Source organism: Octopus bimaculoides, chromosome 1 (genome assembly GCF_001194135.2).
Source record: "Octopus bimaculoides isolate UCB-OBI-ISO-001 chromosome 1, ASM119413v2, whole genome shotgun sequence".
In the NCBI taxonomy this organism is placed as follows: domain Eukaryota; kingdom Metazoa; phylum Mollusca; class Cephalopoda; order Octopoda; family Octopodidae; genus Octopus; species Octopus bimaculoides.
In genome coordinates, this window is record NC_068981.1 from 55768635 (window position 1) to 55784799 (window position 16165).

The 16165-nt window shown below is 35.7% G+C and overlaps 1 protein-coding gene across 1 annotated transcript in view; it reads left to right on the forward strand.

The window, feature by feature from the left end:
- LOC106883876 (glycerate kinase) overlaps positions 1-16165 on the forward strand; it is a 32597-nt gene that overhangs the window by 2647 nt on the left and 13785 nt on the right. Inside the window, exon 2 of the mRNA XM_052966818.1 lies at positions 3251-3667. Coding sequence (XP_052822778.1) covers positions 3270-3667 — 398 coding nt within the window. The 5' untranslated portion in view covers positions 3251-3269. The remainder of the gene's footprint in view (positions 1-3250; positions 3668-16165) is intronic.

A 16165-nucleotide genomic window follows, 5' to 3' on the forward strand; every position in this document is an offset into this window, starting at 1 on the left:
AATGTTAAATGATGATGGTGATGATGATGTAGTTGTCCAGCTGATAAAACAAAAACATGTTCATATGAAAACAACCAACAGCAGTGACTTTTCACCTTCATTTAACATCCATGTTCCATGCTGGCTTGGTTTAGTCAATTTGACAGGATCCGATGGGTCCTAGGGCTGCATTGTGCTCCAGTATCTGTTTTGGCATGGTTTCTTTGGTTGGATGCCCTTCCTAATGCCAGCCACTTTACAGATTGTACTAAGTGCTGTTGTTTTGTACAACCAGCACTAGTGAGGTTATCATGCAGCTTGCTAGATCACAAATTCTGAAGAGGAAACTTTATGCTAGGAGATTAGGAGTAAAGAGAGGTAAAGTATGAGAGAAAAAAGGTCAGAGCAGAACAGGTTTCTTGCATTTTAGAAGAAATGATGAGATTGATCAGATGGAACTGGAAACGATAAAAATAGTGGTGATGAGGTATCAGGGTGGACTTTCAAGGTATGAAGTAGGTAGGAAGTAGGGATGAATGGCGCAGAGGGACCAGGAGTGAATGAGTAAAGTAGAAGATTCCTGATAGTATAAAGCAGCAGAATAGTAATGATACAATAGACTGGAGAAGGATTAAAGAGATGACATAATGGGTCAGTTGCAGGATTGGATAGGGAAAAGAGAGGCAGGCATGTATGATGAGGGTGGGGTGGGGGAAGATAATTTGGTTGCTCAGTGGGGTAGATGATTAATGAAAATAGGGGTGTAGAAAACAGTATTAATCCATGAAGGATAAATAACGAGTGAAATATTTCCAGGTAGTAAGAAAGTAAGTGGCATCAAGGAAGAGTTGCTGTTAGGGAGCTAATGGGTTCTGTCTTCTTTCTTACTAAAACCTTTATCTTTGCTAAGTTTAGGTTTATCTTTGCAAGGCATTCTTGATTCTAAGTTTAGCTTCCCTGCCTGGAATTTCATTATTAATTCCTGTATAGATTTAGCTATAAGAACTAGATCATCGACTTACTGGAGTTCCTATGAACATCCAGTTGTAAACTCCTTTGTGACAGCCTATAGGACTATGATACATAGGAAAGGACTGTATATAGATACACACATATATGTATGTATATATATGTAGATATTCATGTATGTATATATATATATATATATATATATATATATATATATATTTATACATATACTCATACATGCACACATGTATGCGTATCTGTGTGTGTGTATATATATATATATACACACTTCTGGTCACTTTAGCCATATGCTCTTGGTGATATCTTTTCTTCTTTAGACTTTTTCCATTTTTCTTTCTGATGAAGAAACATGCTCAGAACTGAAAAGTTCAACTTATCCAAAGTGCCATGCAGTCGGACTGAGCCTGGAATCATGCGATTGAGACCTATTGGTCATTGCCCTCTTCTACTCACCTATTTTCTCACATTTGTTATGAAAGTGACGGTGTAAAGAAAGCTGTTTAGTCATGCAGGAGACATGGCAGCCTCATTAGTGTGAGTGTCATGGTAACACATTCAATACACTCTGCAGTGTGGTTGGTGTTATGAAGGACATCCAACTGAAGAAAAAATGTAAAATATGATGTTATGTGAGTGAGATATAGTCCTCAAACTACACCTAGCTAAGACATCTAACTCCAAATAACTGCATTTTATCATGGAAACCTGTCCAATCCATACTAGTATAGAAAGCAGATGTAAAATAATGAAGACGATGATGAATGTTAATGAAATTCTAGTTACATAATATGTATTTTGATCTTAATTGATATCATCACTGTAATATTGAATTTTAATTTTAATTTATTTATAGATGTCATAGAATAATTTTGCTTGATCAGAGATGACCTGAAGTTGAGTAACAGCATTAACAAATATTTTAAAGTCACACGGCAATCCCTACTCCCACAAATATACAGGAAATAGGAATTGTGGCATTTTTGCCTTTTCTAAAATTCTTAGCATAAGTCAAATAAAATAGCAAGGAATCAAAAGTAGGTTGTTGACTCAGTTGGGTACTTAACTTTATGATGTTAGCTAGCATCAATATGATGCAAACTTGCAATAAATTTTCACACACTTAAAAACCATTACTTTTCTGAACTTGTTAAGGTATTTCAGTAATTATTTGTGATATTATCTATTAGTTGGTTAAAATGAGGGAGTAGTATGTATTGTTAAAGATGAAGTAAACCCTCACAATTTCTGAGGTAGGGTTGGAATTCAAGACTAAAAATGTCACTAATCACATTGTCAGCCAGTGCAAACTGTGTATTTCTCAGAACACTTTCTACTGACATATCACTATTTAGTCACCATGAGATTTCATAACAAATAAAGTTTGTATCACTTTCTAAATTGAATCAACTGCCCATTCTTTAGGAAAAGAAGTGCTCAAAATTAAGTTATCTTAAAAGTTCATGTGACATCAAAATGGTCATGAATAATAACAACATATGTAAACAAAATTTAATTTGTTTTTTTTAGAAGCATTGAATGTGTATTGTACAAACAAGAAGGTAATATTTTGAACACAGTATATCCGTGAAAACAGCGGAAAGATTGGGTATTATTACCCTTATAAGATGGCAAAAAGGTGTTAACAGACAGCCACAGTCCTATGGTTGTTTGTTGACAACTTTTTTCTGTCTTATCAGGGTAATAATACCCAATCTTTCTGCTGTTTTCACAGCTGTACTGTGTTCAAAATATTATCTTCTTGTCTGTACAAAACAATAAATAATAAATTTAGTTAAGTTAATTAATTCTATCATAACTGCTAAATTTGAAGTTCAGTAAAATGTTTCTTGATTTCAGTAAAGAAAGCAGTTTCAAATTAAATATTGGAACAAATAACTACTACTGCTACAACCATCACCACTACCATCACTATTATCATCATCATTCCCACCATCACCATCTTCCTCCTCCTCATCATCATCATCCCAATGTACATTTTAGTGTTGTAGCAGTAGTAGTTATTTGTTGTTGTTTACTTAGTTGTGGGATGAATTATAAGTTCACACAAAAAGGGTTAGTGAATTAAATATTTTAACTTTTAATTTTGCAAGTTAAACAGAATGGTATTTTTCAAAGAAATTTCATTGACATCAACATCAATGACAATTTCTTTTTTTTTTTCTTTTTTTTTTTGTTTATGATAAGAAAATAAAAATTTATATTCAAAGATGTTGTCTTGGGTATATTCGGTTAAATGAAATTTCATTCCATTTCATTCCAGATATCAGTTATCAGTTTATATGGCTATCAAATTCATTCTTAGGAGTACAGCTTTTGTTACTTCTGCAATAAGAAACTCTTGGAGGTTTCCACTTTTCACACAGTTCAGATCAATGACAACATCACAATACTTTGGATCCAGCCATAATTGCTGTGTTACCATTTTCAATTCTGCTATTGAAGCCGTTCTTCCTGATAGAATGATACAAAAGCATGTTGTGTTCTCTGAAAAGGACAACTTACTAACAGTTGCTGAAAAGTCATTTAAGGTAAATAAGAATGTCTATATAATAGGATTTGGCAAAGCAGTGTGTGGTATGGCTGCAGCTGTTGATGTACTTTTAGAGAAGAATATTGTAAAAGGTATTCTCAGTATTCCTTTTGGAATGCAACAAACATTAAAAAATTCTGGGAAAAGGTAAGCATAACATTTCAAAATTCTTTTGTTGAACTATTTTCTGTTTTATAATCATCAGTGCAGACCATTTGTCTTTGACACTGTCACAATATTTTGGTATAAGTGAATACAGTTGCTGAGGTCTACTTATGCTAGGATTTAAATATTTAATATCCTCCAATTCTAAAGTATAGTAAATAGTTGGTTAGTAAGTATATCAATGTAATAATACAGAAAGTACATTGAATATGCAATGTTAACTTCTGAAAAGTTTGTGCACAGGTGGGCTGAAAATGTAATAGAGCAACGAAGACATTGGTTGATTTATAACGATACTAAAGATGTGTTATAAGAATGAATGGGGCATATTGGCTGAAATATACCATTGGTTGGTAGTGATAGGTATCAGCAGTAGAGGTGAACCAAGGAAGATATGGATTGAAGTTGATAGGAAATATCTACATATTTTATATTGAGCTGATGTAATGACTCAAAACTGAAATGTATGCTTTTCTAGGATAGAAAAACAGATATGAAACATGATGACAGTATTGATTATAAAACCCTTTTGAGTCTCTAGACTGGTGCTTAGTTTATCAATCCCACAATTGTGACAGACAAAGTTGACTTAGATGACGTTTACACTTATTCAGAAAATATGAAAGTATAGATTATATAAATCTCATATGGTTCTCTAATATCTGTATTATATTCCTTTTCCTTTGTTAGTGTAAATATTAACAAGTATTTGATTGTGAAAAAAAATGTCAAAAATAATTTCAAAGTTTTTAATCAAGAATACACTGTTTCTCACAAAACAAGATAAATGACTTTAATAGTTTACCAGAATCACAGGGAAATTGGGTATGGATTGGATAGATTATCCTAAACGTATTGCTTTGAGATTCCACGAATATCACATTCTGAACTTGAATATCTTTTATCTTTTACTTGTTTTAGTCATTGAACTGCAGCCCTTCTGGGCACCACCTTGAATTTTAGTCATACAAATCAACCCTAGAACTTGTTTTACTTTAATTCTTTAGCATTCAGATTATTCAGTCAAACGTATCGCTTATTTATTCACTTTGATTTTGATTAATGATGCATTATCTTGCAGCTTCAAGATTTCAATGACATGATTGTTTATTTTAAGATTGACTTTGATCAGAGACCAGATCTAGTCAGTTTGAACATGAAACAAGCAGAATATCTGGGCCGGATATGGCCTGTTTAAATGTTAGAGCAGTGTTTTTCAACCATTTTACCCTTGTATAACCCTTCAAATAAATTACATGTCTCAAGGAACCCCTGCACAAAAAAAATTATAAACCATATCTTATATTTTTTTCATCGTAGTTCACGTGGTAAATATCTTATATATTTGGTACTCATACTCATTTATCCTCTTTTCATGTTTTTTATTTGTATCGACCGTGGGATGTGCTAAAGGAGCCATTTCTTCGTCACTATCTCCTGGTCGCATGGTTGTTACAAAGCCAATAAGAACAGACACAGGTCAGCTTCATGGTCCACTAAAGATTTACAAAGAAGTGTGATGAGATTGCAGTGAGTCATTATAAAAAGAGGCATCTGTTATCAGGTCACCAAGCGAGTAAGAAAGTTAATTCAATCAATCAAAACTTGATTACCATGAATATTATGTTCTGTCTAGATCAAAACTTGAGACTAATCCTGATAACGATTTTGCCTTTCTATAATACATTTAAGAAGTAAAATATATGCCTCCCTCTCTCCCTTTCACACCCACACACATGTATATATATTCTATGTTTATGAATATGTGTATATATAAATACATCTATTGTATAAATGTATATGTATGTGTGTACTCCTCATTTTGCTGTCAACTTTACTTGCATGAGATAGACAGAATTCATTGAGGTATGTCTTCCTATAGCTGGCTGTCTGCCCTGTCACCAATCCTTACATTGAAGACGGGGTAAAAATGACACTGCTTTTTTGATGGTAGCATTCGTCTACAACTATTCTGTGATGTCAAAGTGTGGAGACACTCGCTCTCTTGCGTGCGCATACACGCGGATACGCCAGACTTCATTTTCAGTTTCTACCTACCACATTCACTCACAAAGCCTTGGTTGAACTGTGGCTGCAATAAAAGACACTTGTGTAACATACATACATACATATGTACGTACATATGTATATGACATGGAGGTGTAGTTAAGAAGTTTGCTTGAGAGCTACGTAGTTAGGGGTTCAGTCTCCACTAGGTGAATGTTGTTGGCTTTAGTTCTGTATTATAATTGTGGGTCAATCGCTATTTTGTGAGTGAAATCGATGACTGAAATTGAAAAAACCTGGCCTAATGGTCGGAGGTCGTGCTTCACCACCTCATCCCAGGTCTTCCTGGGCCTGCCTCTTCCTTGGGTTCCCTCAACCGCTAGGGTGTGGCACTTTTTCACACAGCTATCCTCATCCATTCTTGCCACATGTCCATACCAACGCAATCGTCTCTTGCACACCACAACTGATGCTTCTTAGGTTCAACTTTTCTCTCAAGGTACTTACACTCTGTGGGGTATGCACACTGACATTACACATCCATCGGAGCATACTGGCTTCATTCCTTTTGAGCTTACGCATGTCCTCAGCAGTCACGGCCCATGTTTCACTGCCATGTAGCATGGCTGTTCGTACACATGTGTCATACAGTCTGCCTATGACAGCACAGTTTTCTCTCATGTACTGACTTGCAATCTGAAATACTTAAGTTCTTTGGTCCTCATGTCGCTTCTTCTTTTCCGTTACTCCCTTGGCTATATATACCTGTCTCCTAGCTTCCCTTTTGGCTATTTGATACACTCCTCTGCTACCCCCACTCTTCCAGGCCTGTTTCTTTGCTGTAATGGCCCTGTCTACAGTATTGTTCCACCACCATGTTACTCTAGGTCTGGAAATGACTTTGCACCAGCCACAGATTTGGTCTGTGGTGCTCAGCAAGCTGTCTCACAGGAATTCCCAGCTGACTTCTATGTCACAAGACTGTAGCTCCTCCTCTTTCTCATCAAATTTCTCGGTAAGAATATCCCTAAAATCTCTGACCATGTGAAGGGTTCTGTAGCTTCCATGTCTTTTTCCAGATTGGTCTGCTTTTTGGTATCCTTCTGACCTCAAGTCTAAAGTCACTAATAACTAGTCTATGCTGGTGGGGTACATTTTTCATCAGAGAGGGTCTTTGTATTTAAGAGCAACCATGCTTCCTGCTGTCTGGTGAGAATGAAATCAATCTGGCTAGCAGAATCGCCTGATTGATAGGTTATCAGGTGGCTGGCTTCCTGAAAGTGGTGTCGCAGATCAATAGGTTATTTGCATCGCAGAACTCCAGGAGCCCAATTCCCTCTTTATTTCTGCTATCAACTCCATGGCCCCCATGTACACACCATGGAAGATACCAGGTTGCTGTCTGACATGCCCATTAAAATCTCCAGCTGCAAAGATAAGATCATTGTTAATCGTCTTTGAAGTAGCTTGCAGAAGAATATGAAAGTGAACCTTCTGTTCATTTGGTAGTCCCGCTTGTGGGGCTTAGTCAGAGATAATTGTAGCTATACCATTCTGCAAGACTAACCTGAGTTTAAGTACTCTATCGCACACCCTCACTACCTCTATGACCTTATCCACACATTTCTCTACAAGAAGTATGCCTATACCCCGTATTCCATCACTATTACCTTCCCAGAAGAGTTTATACCTATGTGCTTTGCCTGTGAGGACTCTGGTTGAAGTTCTTCTTTACCTTACCTTTTTTATACAACATATATCCACATGTCTCTGTTCAAGCATCTCTTCAATCTCGCTAGACCTACCTTTCAATGTACCTACATTTACAGTACCAACTCTGAAAACCAGGAAAGAGATATGGGTGGTAACAGGAAGTTGAGATGTTATTCAGAACCTGTCTTATAATCCACTAGAAAAGCATAAATGGGCTTCCTGCCATGTCTTGACACACTATGCAGTCTTTGTGAACAAAAGAAGGCCATAACTATGTCTCAACTCTTTTGTTGCTCAGTAGGCTAGAGAATTATTTCCTTGCTTGAAAGTAGGTGAGGCGTGTGAGAGGAAGGCTAACCATAAAAATCTGCATTAATGAATCCTGTCTGTCTCATGCAAGCATTGAAAACAGGACATTAAAATGATGTGATCTCTCTCTCTCTCTCTCTCTCTCTCTCTCTCTCTCTCTCTCTCACACATACACACACACACACACACACACACACTTATTCCACTGTAAAATGGTTGGTATTAGGAAGGGCATCCAGCTGTAGAAACCATGCCACAGTTAACACTGGAGCTTGGTGCAGCCCTGCATCTCACTGAATCCTGTCAAACTATCCAACCCATGCCAGCATGAAAGGTGATCATATTTGATAGCAAATCAACAGCCTCAATACATACATACATATAGACAGGCTCATACACACATGCATTCATGCCTGCCTACCTTCCCCTGCCTTCCTTTCCTCCTTCCTTTTTCCTTCCTTCCTTCCAAGTTTTGGCCTGTTAGCTTTTGTCTGATTACAGAGTGAGAGAGAGAGAGAGAGAGAGTGTGTGTGTGTGTGTGTGTGTTCAGGCTAAATTTGATGGTCTTTTTACATCTCCTTTCTGCAGGAACAGCTTGATGAACTGCAACTGTATTGGAGAGCATAAAGTTCAAAGTTGTAGTTGAGAAAAAGTTAGCTGACATGGATGAGAGGTGACCAGAGGGAGAGTGTGTTGGCTAGTAATACAGATATAAGATATGGGTATATTGAATATTGGTTTCAAATTATGGCACAAGACTGGTAATTTCGGGAGAGTGGGTCAGTCAGTTACATTGACCCCAGTGCTCAACTGGTTCTTATTTTATCAACCCCAGAAGGACGAAAGGCAAAGCTAACCTTGGCAGAATTTGAACTTAGAAGGTAAAGACAAGACAGACAAAATGTCACTTAGCATTTTGCCTGGCATGCTAACAATTCTACCAGCTCACCACCTTTTGGATATATTGAATATTAACAGATCCAAACCATTGTTACCCAAGCTATGTAATGGGAGGAAGAAAAGTCTTGAGTGATACAAGTGATGAATGGGTTGGGGATTGAGTCTCAGTTGATCTGGTGTTTCTCTTACATAAGGTGGGGGTGGGGAAATAAGTTACAGTAGATAGGAAAGGCACAGTAGAGAGATGAGAGGGCGTTGAATAGACAAGACAGGGAGCAAGTATGATAAGAGGTGAAGGACCCAGATGTACATATTTCAGCCTTGCACCCATTTTGATGTACATTTTTCTGTGCTTGCACAAGTAGTTAGCTCTTCTTCAACATCACATATTGCCAATCAACATGGGCCTTTGCCATGTTCTTTGTGAGATGCAACATCTTGAAATCAGCCTTCATCATTTTATCCCAAGTCTTCCTCAGTTTCCCTCTTCCACAGATTGCATTCACTTGGCATGTCTTTATGCAGCTTTATATTTTATATGTGGTATATACTTACCATTGTAGTCTTCTTTCTTACACTTTACACCTGATTCTCTTAATATCTAGTTTTTCTTACAACTCATTTATACTCTGTCATTCATACACACTAACATTACACAATCTGCATAGAACGCTCACTTCATTTCTTTCTACCCTTAATAAATTCTCTGCATTCAAGACCTTCACCTCCCTATCATGCAGATTCACATTTCATTCATATGCATCATGTAATCAGCTCTTCACTCTGAGGGAAGTGTTGCCAACTGATGTTAAAGCTCCAATAACATTTTTCAACCCATTCTTATTCTGGTTACTTTGCTTTTGGAACACCTGTCCTACTGCTAATCGAGTCACCTGGGCAACAGAAGCTATTAACTATTTCTAGAAAGATACCTAGAAAAGTATAAAATGAAAATTCTCGATATCTCTATTCAGTGCTTTCTGAACATCATGTGAAAAAAAAAAAAAAGAAAAAAATTTTAAACTGCAATTTATGGTTGAAGGGAGATTATTTTAAAATGATTTTTAAGAATGTAGCTCTTTAGTAATGGACCTTTTTATAGTTAATTTAAAGGAAACAAATGCTTATTGTTCAGTTTGATATGAAAGATAAAAAAAGAAAGAAAAAATAAATTAATTAAAAAAAGAAATAAAAATAAAATAAAAAAGAAAGGAAATAAAAAATATAAGAATGCAAGGAAAAGTGAAGAAAAGTAAAGGCAAAAGAGAAGCATATATTAAAAAATTCTGCATGGGTTTCACCCAGTTAGATAAAATGAAATTAATGTTTTCACTTACAAAATGCCTCAGACATGATATTTAAATATCATTGTTGCAGTGAGTTTTTTAGGATCAGTCTTTTTTCCACAGTGCAGAGGTCAGATCTTTCGCTGTTATTTACATATTATAGCTCACAGGTTTTTATTTTAAAGACCTGAAATAACTCAAGAGACCTGTTACATTTTGTTTATCAGTGTTTCTGAAAGAAGAGGCATTGTTGTAAAATTTGTATCTGAATGTCATTTTTGTCTTACTAGTATAGACTGGCATGGAGATTTGGGCCTGTTAATTAATTTCCATCTCGTATATTATGGGTTTTGCTTTGCATACACTGTGTGTGTGTGTGCAATTATATTTATATAAATGACTAACTTCAGTGGATGTAGTAGACTAGTGGATAGGATATAATTTGCTTTTGACTTGTGGTGTAGTTAAATTGAAAATTATTATGTTGCATATTTTGACTAATTTAATTATATTAGTAATCCATTTTACTACCTTAGTATACCTGCTTCATCTCGACAAGTATCATTACTTAACCAGAAGAATTTATATCTGTGTTCTTTACCTGTACATGCATGCACAGAGAGAGAGAGAGAGAGAGAGTGAAGATCATGAGATTAGGCGAAGAACTCTTGAACAACCACTCTGAATGCAGATCTGTACAATGAATGGACTTGGAAGATAAATACTCATCATGGGTACATATCCCTAAGCTGGGGAATTTTGGCAACATTGATTGTAATATTAGTCTCTCCTGGACTTGCAATAAGTTCATCACATTTCATCTAGAAGGCTAAGCCTTTGTTATCCAAGAACAGGAGATAGTTATGAAATATCTGATCAATAAAAGAGATATAAATACCTCTAAACACCTATGCTGTGATAGAAAATGTCAATTATGCCATACCAGTGTAAAAGATATCACTCATATCATCAGTAGCCGCTCATAAATGTCTGCAAGATACTAACTCCCCATGAAACATGACATTTTTACCAAAATTGTCTACAGTGCTTTACACAAGGATTTTGTCAACAGCTATACCAAAGCTACAACAGAAATAGCGAGTATCCACACAACATATATATGTACATATATATATATCTATGTAGGAACATATGCAACTTATACCGCTATGATATATAATGGTATGAATTAGAACAGCATGTATAGTGGAAAGACAATAAGATGTAACATTTTAAAAAATGATCTGAAATCAAAGAGAAACTATTGAGTAAAAGATTGGAAATAAAATAATCACACAGGGGAGGTGATTGTGCAGAAAGGGAAGAAAGATTATGTGTTTATGTGTGCACTTATATACAGGTTTATTCAAAAAGAATGAACTGATTTCATTATGCAATATTTTAATGAGGAAAAGCAATAGAAAACTCCAGCTAAGTCATAAATCAACTTTTATTTCCTGTCTTACAAGTGTTCAATGTGGCCACCACCTGCAGCACGGACAACATCAGTGCGATAAGAGAATTCTTCCCAGACGCGTATCAGCATATTACAATCCACTGAGTTGATCGTTGTTGTTATTCGATGTTTAAGGTCATTGAGGTTAGTGGGTAGCGGTGGAACATAAGTGCGATCTTTCACATATCCCCACGAGAAAAAATTACACATGGTGAGGTTTGGGGATCTCGCAGGCCAAGTAGATACGTGTCTCTTATCGCACTGATGTTGCCTGTGCTGCAGGTGGTGGCCACATTGAACACTTGTAAGACAGGAAATAAAAGTTGACTGTGAGTAAATACTGGTGATTTAGCTGGAGTTTTCTATTGCTTTTCCTTATTACAATATTGCGTAATGAAATTGGTTCATTCTTTTTGAATAACCTTGTGTGTGTGTGTGTGTGTGTACATACTGAAGGTTTTACAAATCTTATGAGTAATTTTGAGAAGATTTTATTGAGAAATTTGTAATTTTAGTGAGTTCTTACACAAGCTGTTCTACTGTTCTGAATAGTCATGAAGGTTGATATAGTAAAGACAATGCATTTGTGAAGTTTGTGATTGCCATTTTTTGCTTAGCTCATAGCTTAACATGTCAAAAGTGTTTCCTGCATGAGAAAACCCATACAACTATGAGATTTGAAGAAAATTATTTTCAAGGAAAAATAAATAATGCAAATTGGCATAAGATACTTCAAATTTGATATTCATATTCATCTGTGATATTCATAGTAAATTATTTCATTTAAAAGTTTATCTTAAAAAAATATAAAATAGTTCATACAAAAGAGAATCTACACCAGTGTGATATTTGTAATAAAACATTCCTATGAAAAGAGGGCGTTACCCATCATAAAGTGTTACACTCAGACATGAACTTTTGTAGTAAAGCATATTTTGTAAAGAAAAGATTACAGTTTGAAAAAGAAATAGCATACTGAAGAGAAATAGTGCAGGAGTGAGTGTTTTTAGCTAAGTTTGCTCTGTTGCAACCATTTGAACCAGGCTCTTAGAAGGGATTCCCATGACTTCTCAGTGCACCACCACCATTACATTTCCACAAGATGTCAAAAACTAAAATTAAACCCATTGGTTAATCTTTTTTTTTTTCTCTTCTCTTACACCTTTGGACTTCAGCTCAATCTAGACTTCATAGATCACTTCTTACTTATATGTGAACCACATACCATATTCTTCTTTAAAAACACAAATAAATTTTACTCTCCCTGCCACTTATCTCTCTCAACCGGGTATCAGCTACAAAATCTTTCACTTACTCTGGGTTAAAGTCTCTTTCCTCCACACTGCTACATACATTTGTTTTCTCTACTTTCTCCAGACATAAACACTAACAACTCTTCAACAACATTTTGTCCTGCATTGATGATTTCTATCTCACTTTGCTACTCTCCAGAGTCATTGTTCTTGCTGATTTCTGTGCTCAAACTCATGGCTCTCAGACTCTTGGTCTTCACACTCATCACATACTAATGCTGTTGGTACAAAAACCAAATCTTAGCAACTTTAACCTTTCTATATCAAATTGTTTCATTCCTTGCATGCATTTCTGACTGATTGACATACACACACTTCCAAATACCCTTGATCGCCCTCCCATCTACAAACCCAACTATGACCTGATTGAGCCCAAAGACATTTAAAGTCAGCTGACTGGTTGGAGCTCCACCAGTTCTATACTATATTTCTGATGTGCTTCTCTCTTAATCCTTCTTAAATAGCTTGGTAGGTGACAAAAGTAAAGATGGTACCTTAGATAGAAATAATTACAGAGATATCAAATTCTTGGATCAGGTGATGAATGTTACAGAGTAAGTCATAGCCCAATTATGATAATTAGGGAGAGAGTTAGCTTAGATGTGATAAAGTTTGGTTTTGTGCCAGGAAAAAGCACCACTGATGCTATATTTCTGGTAAGGAAGCTGCAGGAGAAATACATAGCTAAAGATAAACCTCACTACTTGGCCTTTGTTGACTTGGAGAAAACCTTTGACAGGGTCTCCCAATCCCTTATCTGGTGGTCAATGCAGAAACTAGGGATAGACGAGTGATTGGTGGGAGCTGCACAAGGGATGCTACCAGTGAGGTGAGGATTGGCAATGAGTACAGTGAAGGATTCAGGGTACAAGTAGGGATTCACCAAAGATCAGTGCTCAGCCTCCTCTTGTTCATCATAGTCCTCCTGGTAATAACAGAGGAATTCAAGACAGGCTTCCCCTGGGAGCTCCTCTATGCTGATGACTTTGTTCTTATAGCTGAATCACTACTTGAACTAGAGAAAAAAATCCAGGTATGGAAAGCAAGGTCTAGAATCAAAGGACATTAGGGTTAACCTAGCAAAAACCAAAGTCTTACTAAGTAGGAAGGCAGACAAAGTAGGAAATCACAAATCCCTTCAGGTAGATGGCCCTGCTTGATCTGTAGAAGAGGTGTAGGTAGAAACTCCATAAGCTGCACCCAGTGTAAGCTTTGGACACATAAAAGGTGCAGCAATATCAGAGGAAGGTTAACAGGGAAATTAGCCGTTATATGTGGAAGATGCACAGGTACAATAAACACTGAAAATGTGCAGAAAATAGACTCCATCAACTGCCAAGGGGGCAAGCTAGAGGTTGTAGATAGCTTCCATAATCTAGGTGATCAAGTTATTAATGGAAGTGGATTCTCTGAGAGTATAGCTGTGAGAATAAGATTAGGTTGGGCAAAGTTCAGGGAGCTGCTACTCCTGCTTGCAACAAAGGGCCTCTCAGAGTGACTTGTTGGCCCAGTTAGGGTGCCTGAAGAGGTTAAAGTGATCACAGCCACCTACTGCAATCTCCTGAAGGAGGTCTTGGATCCCTGGCTAGATGACATACTGCTGTCACTTCTAAAGAATCTTGTATTCATGCATGACAACACTCCCTACCACTCTGCAAGGATTACCCAAACATTTCTAGGGTCTTATGGCATACAAAGTGAAAGGTTGATGGTGTAGCCACTAGCATCTTCATATCTCAACCCTATTGAAAATCTTTGGTCCATCATTAAACAAGATGTTTATGCTGATGGATGCCAATTTACATTGAAAGATGTCTTATGGGTGACTGTCAAAGCTGCAGGAGAGGCAGTCCAACCTGTTACTATTAAGGAATTGACAGATTCCATGACTAATAGGGTTTTTGAAGTTATCCGTTGAAATGGCGCTCATGTGGCTAAATAATTATGTCAATAAATGTTATAATATTATTATGGTTTTTTTGTAAAATATATACTCACTGTATGCTTAATATGTATCATTAACCTTCATTTTCTGAAAAAAAATGTCTAGATAGGCTATTTTCATTCAAAAGCTATTAGTGTTCAACCAAAAACTGAAAAATCTGAAATAAAAAATAAAGGACGATACACAGAATAACGAAAACATAACAATGGTGTTGCCATAGTGTGCCAACCAGCTGGGAAAAGTTTTATCAAAATCAGTTCACAGAAAACCAAGAAATCCTAAATTTCACTCCTAAGTTTTTAGCATGCTTCTGGGTGTAGTGTAAAAGTTGGGAAGAAAGTTTTCTGTAATATACGATAATTAACTCATTATGTAGACTGAGAAACATTCTGCATATTTTATAGTTTGTATATAGTTTATTTTAAATGTTTGACATTTTTATCAAATTACCTCTACTATTTTTTATCAAATTACCTGTTAGATTAGTCATATGAAGAAGAATGTTGCTTCCAAGAGTATCCTAATATTAATTGTAACTAAACCTTAAGTATAGAATGAAAAAAATTCATGTCAATAAATCTAGGTTAGCTTTCTTAGATTGTTTGGACAGCACTGAAGTTTTTATCTTTATGTCATGTTTCAGGAGAGGATGTAATGAAATTCATCTCTCAATTCCTTCTCCAGGTCAATGATGCAATTTGAATTCCAAACTACAAACTATCAAATTACTTATTTATTACACATGCTCTTGTTGGTTATAACTGACAGTTGTGTCTTCATATGCTGTACATTTACTAATAAATGAACTGATTTATTGGGGGTTAAGTATCTTTCTCAAGAACATGATACAGTACCAATGTTGAGAATTGTACCATCAATCTTTTCTCAATTCCTCCAGTGGCAAGTTTCTATTTGGTATTAATAATTTGAAACCAAAAAATAGAAATCTTGTCTAAACACAAAGTAATAGCATGTTTACTCAACATGTTTATTAAATCTAAGATGGCAAGCTGGCAGAATTGCTAACTTACTGGGCAAAATGTTTAACAATATTTCGTCTCTCTATGTTTGGAGATTAAATTCCACTAAGGTCACCTTTCCCTTTCAACCTTTTGGAGTTGATAAAGGTAGTACCAATTGAGCACTGGGGTTGATGTAATCAACTTACACCCTCCCCCAAACTTAAATCATAAATACTGAATAAAAGTGAACTTTTGAAAATCTTCCTACTCAATATAATAGGTGAATGAATTATTTTTTGTTTTGATTGATTTTGACAAAAGATGTAATGAAATCAACATAGTTATTATTAGTTGGACAAACACACTTTAGAAGGTGAAACTATATATATCTTGTCTCTAACAGGTTAGAAAACCAATGCTAAATGTCACCTATCAAGTTCCTCAATATGCTGTCTATAATGAAAGTGATAGGATGATATTTAATGATATTTACAAGTGAAAGTAAAATGAATCAATATATCAATATAATATGTATGTATATATATATATATATATATATATATATATATATATATATATATATATATAT